The 9,497-nt window shown below is 32.9% G+C and overlaps 1 protein-coding gene across 1 annotated transcript; it reads right to left on the bottom strand.

Annotated features, from left to right (window-relative positions):
- Nucleotides 1–1,151: 1,151 nt before the first annotated feature.
- LOC119833429 lies at nucleotides 1,152–2,935 on the bottom strand. The gene is made up of 2 exons (XM_038357425.1): nucleotides 2,791–2,935; nucleotides 1,152–2,435 (listed from the first exon to the last, which is right to left on the bottom strand). Exons 1-2 carry the CDS (start codon nucleotides 2,864–2,866, stop codon nucleotides 2,275–2,277), a joined length of 237 nt encoding a protein of 78 aa, XP_038213353.1. The 5' UTR covers nucleotides 2,867–2,935; the 3' UTR covers nucleotides 1,152–2,274.
- Between the last annotated feature and the right edge of the window lie 6,562 nt (nucleotides 2,936–9,497).

Raw genomic sequence — 9,497 nt, forward strand, 5'->3', positions numbered from 1 at the left:
TGCATAATCATATGCCCGGCGTGGAGTATCAGAGAAATAATTTTATACTGTATCATATAACAGCACTGATGAACTCATTTTCACATAAATAATAGATTGTTGTTGTATATTAATTATCAATATATTGTCTTTATTAATGTTTTAAAATTGCAGATATTTTATGTAATGACAGCTACGACTAAGGATCTTGAACAAGAACTTATAGAAGAACTATATAAATTGCTACCACGTAGCTACTATACCTAATTATAAAGATATAGTGTTCAAAAATGATTGAAAGAAGATTGCAGAAGGCAATAAAATCATAGCCGCAACTACTATTCTACAACTTTGTGTAGCTACTTTGTTTTAAACTATGAAGAGATAATCTCGATAACAAAAACAAACAATTACAAATAACATAACAAACACTTGCCACGTTTCCGTTTCACACACATTAAAACGAAGGTAGATACCTATTATTTTCGATTGCTATCTTCCATTAAGCTCTTCGTAAGTACAAGCGATCAAGTGATAAGCACTAGGGCTAGTCTAACACACCTTATCAGAATATCAACGAGTTACATAACTACTGAATACCAACTGGATACTTAATTTAGGGTCGACTCGCCTCGAGCCAAAGCAACTTGGCAGTTACATCCCAATTCTTACTTTTGTAGTTGCGACTTTCGGGCAATGTATTTAGCAAACGGCGATCTGTTTTATGTTCTATCACAATGGCACTAGAACTACTTTAGCGTGCAGAGATTTTTATTGTTTAACCTCAGACTATTCATGTTATCTACGCTATCAAATTGACTGGTTTAATATGGATGTGGTTTCATATTAACTACCTACGCGTGTCAGATTTTCTTTATTTTGAAAAATATTCCGAAATCTTTTATGATACCCATGTCCTAAATACTCATTAAGCCTTAATAAATATTATCTACGAGACCTAACATTACACGAAGAATAACCAAACACATATGTTTTGGGTATTTAGATTTTGTTTAAAAAATAATGTTATATTTTCTTCAAGCGAAAAGTAAAAAAGTACCTTCTAGGAAAGTGCGTTCAATATTAGGGTATATCTTCGCTTACCAGCAGGCGAGATCGTGGTAAAGCGTTTCCATTAATTGTTCATGAATAAAAAATTGTTAGACATTATATCCTGATAATTTTCATTTATATACCATGATCAAAAAGAACTATATTCCTTAAACATAAATTCAGCATGGAATAAATATATGTCCTAGTCTTAACTTAGCCACCTTTCGGTGTTGACATGGCTGTATAGAAGTCACCGCTTTATTCAATATAATATCTTTGTTGTTGGAAACACGAATATTTTCTATTTTGCGTACAATAATTACAAGCTCTCTAACGAGACATGCTACAAAGCGACCGTCGAGTTGGGAATAATCAATATCGAAAAATATCCTTTGGAAATATTTCAAAGGGCGAGAAATATCTTCAGAGACTCTGGGGAGTTCACTTCGTTAAATGGCAGCAAGCCTATTAATTACTGCGAGTGGCTCATTATGAATAACTTCTGAGTAGACCTAGTAGTCTTTGTTCGGAAAATAACTAAACGAAGCGATAACAAGCGACATTTTGTCAATACTGTCAAGGAAGGTGACGTTCTTACAACTGGCAGGGCCCAGGGGTGTCGCTTGCTGAAGCATATAGCTATAAAATAGTTCTGAAGGGTTTGTATTTGCGTTTTTAGTATAGTCAGTTTTCTCTGCGTGTTTTTCTACGACAAATATATCGTATCATAAAAAGCGCTGATTCTGTTGTCGCTGCTGAATATTTGTATTAGTATAATATTATATAATCTGTGGTTGTATTTAGAATAATGGAAACAGGCGATATTTTATATACAAAAAATAAACTCGTATGTAATTCATTAATCAGTGGGTAATATGTAGATACGTAACTAAATAAAATTTAAAAATTGGAATGTTATGAGATTTAAACGCCGTAATCACGAGATAGTAGTAACTACAAGAACTAGACCAGGAATACATGAACCGTATATTTCTCGAACAATAATTTAATTATACATTTCAATTGCGTAGCTATCATATAATAATATTCAATCGGCAAATAACAACGATTGTCAACGACCATAGGATGACATACAATAGTCAAAAATTATATTCATAATATATAAAGTCACATATCGAGGTACATGAGCATAACCTAATAATGGACGTTACAAACACGATGTTTAAATATTTTAACCTACCTAACCTTTATACTAAGTCATAAATATTAATACACAAGACTTTATCGCAAACAGACACATCCATTAATGGTGCAGTATCCTCCATTTTGATGACCACGCTGTCTGCACTTAGCAATGCATTCGTAAAATATGCATCCAGGCGGGGGCTTCACGAATATCGTCTGAGGCTTAGTTATCTGCCGCTTTTGCACCAGATGAGGACCTGTTATGAGACATATTATATCATTTTGTTGTTTGGTTATAAAACAATGGAAAATAAAACTTACCTCTTTCTTAACAAGGTGTTTATTGTTTAACAAATATGATCAAAACTATCTTATTCGAAGTTGGATTGATTTTTATTTGATTGATACGGAAACACATGGTGTTTAAAAAAGCCACCGACCCACTGAAATGTGTGGCCAAGTACTAATGAGGTACAAAATTTCTTACATATCAAGTAAAATGTTACTTTTTGCGATATTACACTATAAAGTAAAGTATAGTGAAATCTGACTATTAAGTAAATTCCATGTGTTTAACGGAAAATGAATATTAAATATAATTATTGAACTAACTGGAAACGTCCTCAACTTCAAGCGCCGCCACAAACGCGACGACAACAAAGAATAATACTACCAGGTATGTCTTCATGTTGAAAACCAATTGAACTCTGTAAAATGGCGATCCAGATTGAGTTATTTATATACCTTCCATACTCTCATGCATTGCCTTATGACGTGTATCACGATTGAACCACACACAATTGTACAAAAATTATATCTCTTTCGATCCATACATTGCAGGATTTGTGAAGAAATGCAAGACATACATTCACAGGAAAGGAGTAATGAATTGCAATTTATTAATAACTTCGATGTGTTTGTGCGCCCGATCCGTTGCAAGACGAGTATATAAATATTGGATGTAGAGGGAATACCCGGAGTCAATTTCTCTTTTACTGAATTGCAAGTAGATAAATCTATTTGTCACTCACGCAAATATGAACTTTATAGTTGAGACAGCAGAGATGTGTGTTCTCTGAACATAATGTGCTTTTGTTATACTTGGAAATACTTCGATGATAAGAATATTATTGAAATGTTTACTAAAAGACACCACTTTGTAAGTACGACGCATTTACTTTGAAGTTATTGAAATTAGATTGGGGACTGTTTTCAATGTAAGAGAATGTGGATACTTTATGTTTTTTTTTATAATAATCTTACATCGTACAATAAGATAGAAGGAGATGACATAATCTATTCTTCTTTATAATAATATGGTAGCTGGTCACCAAAAATAAAGTGTGATTTTGTTTCGAACAGGATGGAAAGTTTTAAGATCTTTCTGTTGAATAATTGTGACTATTTTTAATTAATTTTATTGTAAAATAAGGCAAATAAGGCTAAATTTCGTTTATAACACTTTGTGTAAATTGACATTTTAAATTGGACCATTTTTATGATGACCCTAATTCAGACAGATTATAAAAGATATGAATGTTAAGCGGACGTTTTCTTGATTTAGTACTATTGATGTTTAACGTTTACTTATAAATTTTAAAAATATATATGGAATATAACACCAAAATAAAAATTCTTCACAAAATTTAACTGTAACTAGATACACGGAAGGAACCATTCAAACAAAAATGAATCATCAAAATCGGTTGCTCAGTCAGTTCTGTTTTTGAAGTCAGTTGAAAAGGCTCTGAAAGTAACTCTAGACAACACAGAGTGCTGTTTTAATATAAAACAATTAGTTTGAATGAGGCTGATTTTTTACTACGTTTAATGTGAATTGAACTAACAGTTTGTTGTAATACTAAACAAATTCGTAGAAAGCTCTAAGTAAATATGATAACAAAATAGGGTATTCAAATAAAATGCCCAATTAAACATTACATTTATAATTTTTAATGCTGTTTAAAAAATCTGATTGTACAAATACCAGGGGCTTTTTGTTTGTTAATAAGGTTAGGATATCACGACGTAAATCCATGCAAGTGAATAACCTGGAGCCAGTCACGTCGGGGAAGTACCGAATGTCAACTCTTCGTTACCTACTTCAAATACATTTGCGGGTAGTTAATTATATAATTTACTGTTATAAAAATGCCGTTTCATTGACCTTTTCTAGTTAGATCGGAGATTTCTGAATTTCAGTAGAGTCATCTACACTAATATTATAAAGAGGAATTTTTTGTATGTTTGCATTTTTTGGGTTTTTGTATATTTGTATGCTTGTGAATTTGTAATGTTTCCACGCTAAAACTGCTGGACCAATTTCAAAAATTCTTTCACCATTCTTTCGAAGGCTACAACTTCACTGGGAGATATAGACTTTATATGTACCATGGGCGAAGTCGGGGTGGACCGTTAGTAATAGAATACGCATATAGGACTTACATGATTCCTTCTTCAATAAACACTGAAATAATTTTTCAAATCTGACAAGCAGTTCCTGAGATAAGTGCGTTCAAACAAACTAAAAAAACTCTTCAGCTTTATAATATTGTATAGATATAAAAGTATAAATCATTATTTTTGCCTTATTTCAATTTGTTTTCTCTCTTAATTGACATTTAAGGTTTTTAAAACCCTATGGCCTCTATAAGGTTGTGATTTATGTTCGTATTTCTTCTTATAAGTACCAACATATTTAAGAATTAAAAATAAAAGGAACGAGTACCCGATGAGATCGAGAACTAAAAGCGAACTACCTTTGATGAGAGCTACTCCCAAATTAACAAGTTCTAAATTTATGTACTAACAGGTTTGTTACGATTCTAACAGTCCGTACGCATCAGCGGCTCCACTCACATTATCGGTGTATATAATATATTCCAGTCCCGTACCACTTCCACATTACACCCAATTCTGACCCACCTGAAACGCTACACGTATCACGGTAAGTGCGTTGTGCAATTTGTCTCGATTGTCGACTATATATCTCCGGATACGAGCAATATCATTCAGATTTCAAACGCCTACATACTTAAGGGCTGTGTTGGGGACCCTTCCGCGAAATGTATGTTGACAGACGTATTATGTCATGTAACAAATATTTGTTATTTACAAGGGAACGCGATATGACGGAAACGATAGTTGCTGATTAAATTGTTCTCTATTTCTCTCGCGCAACGTTCTGGAAGTTTATTGTAGTTGATTGTTTTGAGAAATGAAATACTGACTATTTGTTGTTGAAATTTAATTAAAATGAACCAATCCTTGAAACACTTTTATTCATGGGAGGAAAACATTGTGTTACTGAAAAATCAGGTTTATATTCTACGACAGTAAATTCAATCTTCGCTCTTTCTTTAACATATATATTGACATAGTTATATATTAGTAGTTGGTAATGGAGAGGCCTAATTAATATCTAACAGTGGACAGAGAAAGGCTGAAGAGAGAGAGTTGTTAATGATACATTAATACATAAACTATTAACATTTATTTTCCGAAGTTATGCATCGAATTACTGGTACAATGAATAACCGAGGCGGTTATGGTTGTGATAAAACGATACGTGAAAAGATTCGCCATTATAACAGTGTACATAAAACAGGCTATCTTTTCAAATGTAATACAGAATTGTAGCAGGAGAGTTATAAGATTGCAGCAAAAACGAGAATCTTGCAGCCAAGCGGTTACCAACTATATTGAATCTTCTTTTCATTTAATGCGAACAAAGTAATTTTTCTAAGTGGCGGTTGAAGAAAACAATATCTGTGAGGATAACGGGGTGGGTAAGGGGGGGGCGGGGTTAATTTATCAGCTTGCTAAGCCAAAGGACGGTTTAGTGGTGAACTGTCCGTTATAGTTTTAAGTTAATGTTCTTTTAGCGAATGGCTTTTGTCGAGTTTTGAGAAGTTTACTTAGGATTTAGGTTTCTGTGGAAATATTGTCTATCGTACGTTACATGCATTGGAGTAATTGAAACAAACAAAAAGCTGATTACTTACTTCCCCATAAATATAATCAATCCGAAAAACATATCGTCAGTTCAGACCTTGGACTTAAAATCGATAAGCCGTGGGTACGAGAGTAGCCTGCTGAATTTTGAAAATTGATTTTTCAATTTTTTTGAGCATGTCCAATAATCAAGAGTTCGACGGCATGTGATATCTGCCAACCCGCACTTGGTCAGCGTGGTGGATTATGGCCTGAAACCTCATAGGAGACCTGTGCCCCAGCAGTGGGAACATGTATGGACTGATGATGATGGTTATGACCCCCCCGAGTGTATGAGACTACACTGACTCGGGACGGGCTCAATTGTCAAGAAATTATTTCGACAACGAAAAGTTACAGGTTTCAGCTAATATTTATTGTCACGTGTAGCTTATTTATGAGGAACAATTTAATTAAAAAAAAAAAATTATAATGTAAATATTTATAAAGCCTAATAAAAATCTGTAACGTCTTTTAAGATAACGAGCTCACAAACCTTTTTATATTACAGTACCTAATTTCGCTTACTTTATTCGAGAATGTTAATTTCAAGATATAAAATGCGAGTGTCATCCTCAAAGGGTTTACACCTAATTAGATTCGGATGAACATGTTTCGCACCTATAAAATCAGCGGACGAGAGCTCATTCTAAAACTCATCACCATAAATTCGCTTCATTACTTAAGGTAAATAAAAAATATTATCAACACAAACAGAGCATAATGTTTATTACTATTTTTGCATCATTTACATTAGCCGTCCGTACAAAATGAGGGTTACCTATTTGCATTATGAAAGATGTAATCTCATGAAAATAAACACAACGAGACTTGACGTCGGTCTCAGAGTTTTGATGTGAGGGAGTAAATAATTTAATTTCACGTTTCACATAACATTGCGAAGAATACCGAAATATAAAAGTAAAATTTTCAATATAATTCGAGTCAAGGTCGTTCAAGTTTATTCATTGAGCCTTCCAATGATTGTAATATTATATGTTATTTAATGTCGAGAAAATTGATGTCTATTTATTTGTGAACTTAATATAGCAATAATAATGAAAATGCCTTAGAGTCATTCATGTGAATTTTCCTTATCATGTTATTATGTTTACTGTGATATTAGGTTGTGTCATGAATAAGGCGTATTTTTTGTATTTGAATAAGCCTACTAAGATGTCCTACAATTTCAATAGTATATACCGTGTAAAGAGGTTATTATTCCAAGAGGTGTATTATGTTGTGAATTGGCATTCAGACATAACATATGTTTTACTCACTTCATTAGTCTACGTCTGTACGTGTTTATACATATTAAATAGTATTTGTGATCGTATATGTGAATATGATACGATTGAGTTTGACACATTTGTCAACCCACACTTAGACAACGTGGTGGGTGGGTGGGTTGGTAAGAATAAAAATAAACGTTTTAGTAAATATAGCACTATTTCACTCACAGTGGGTCGATTTTTATTTAGTTTTAATTCCAAACCAGTAATAATAATACTGAATCAATCTTTTACGCGGATGTTGTTTCTATTAAATTATAAACTTGGGGGATACAGAAAAATGCACTTTACCCATTCACAAATACGAGTGATAATTCATAAAATAATAAACTTACAGCTTCCTGACCTACATACTGCGGTATCCTTGTGGCCAGTGAAAAATTCTCTCTTGTTAGCTAACAAACATTGTATCGCTAACAAGATAACCGGAGCAGTGAAAAGAGGGTTTTTAGGGTTCAATATGTAAAGGGTAGCGGCCTGCCGGCTGTCCGTTTGTTTGTCTGTCTCTCTGTCTGTCTGTCAGATATAGCTTGGTGACAACCAAATGAACCGTCATAGTAAGACAGTTGCAATTTTCGGAGATGGTGTCGTTTTTTTGTTTCTACTGCCACTATAAATACAGATAAAAAATGAAGTTAAACAACAGTTGGCGCGGTTATAAATTGGATGGGTGACCATGTTTTCTGAATTAACTTTTTAGCTTACTTGTACGGATCCGATTGTGTCGTGAGTCCTACTCGCACTTGACCGATTTTATTATATGGTTTTATCAGATACGCTTCAAGCGTTGTAAACAAATGCATGCAAAACAGTTATAAATGTATTTCGGTTCGTTCCTTTGTCAATTCAGTGATTTATAAACTTGGTATATTTTTGTATTTCATTTCAGTGGTTTCGTTCCCTTTTTGGAAATTTCATGAAGTATGTACTATTTTATTAAATTGAAATGTAAATAAACTAAAATACCAATGATGTAAGTTAAAAATAAATCTGTGTAGACATTTATAGGGCAGTCGAGTTTACAGTTATTTAGCAGTTACATTTATGAAATAATGTTGTTTTTCACATTCAATTTGGGTTTAATTAAAGCAGTAAAGTACAAAAGTACAGCAATAAAACTGTTCCGATATATTATTTCCATCTAATATTCATGTGTTTGTATGAGCAACTAGCAGCGACCTCAAGGTAAAGTCTTCTCTCAAAAGGTTGACGGTGAAAAGGTTGGTCTGAATGCAGAGCCTTCGTATTCAATAGAAAATTCACTGGAAAACAGGCTACTATATCATGAAATGCGTTTACCATAATGTTTATATGAAGTAGGAACTAGCTGGGAGCTTATAAACGTCGCCGGCGAAATGTATGTCTTTAAATAAATGGTGTTTTTCTTAAATGTTCGCGGAGTCCAATATTGCAATCTAGCTGATTTTAACTTTCTAAAGTTGAATGTTTATATTATGCAGTTTTTGAGTAAAATTATGCGACATCCATGTATCAGGGATATAATACTATGCTTTTTATAAAACGGTGTCTAAAAGAGTTTTACTTTTTTCGTAAAAAGAACTAAACAATCTAGAAACAAAAATTTTGCAATAACATCATTAAGACTCTGAGTCAATTGAATCGATTGAGGTACTTCTGGCTTAAATATAATAATTGATGACCCTTTAGCGTACGAACTTTTCCTGGTTTAATATTATTTGAATTTATAAAAAACTTCAACACTTTTTTCTTGCCCAATAAACATGAATATACATATATTACCTTATTTAAAAACAAAGCAATGATTGTGATTTATATTGGTGATGATTACATAAACATAAATATTATGGACTATCACTTCAACTCCTTTTCTAATTTAATCTCCCATATAGACATGTACTCGAAAGTCCCAGACAAGGCTAGATCTTTTTTCTTCCTTAGATTATGTAACTAAAACGCAGGAACTTTTTTCTACATATCTTAACATAATATTGACCCACCTGGCTTTATTCATTACAGACAAAAATACTATTTTTCAAAAATAATAAGTACAGT

This window comes from Zerene cesonia, chromosome 17 (assembly GCF_012273895.1).
Source record: "Zerene cesonia ecotype Mississippi chromosome 17, Zerene_cesonia_1.1, whole genome shotgun sequence".
NCBI lineage: Eukaryota > Metazoa > Arthropoda > Insecta > Lepidoptera > Pieridae > Zerene > Zerene cesonia.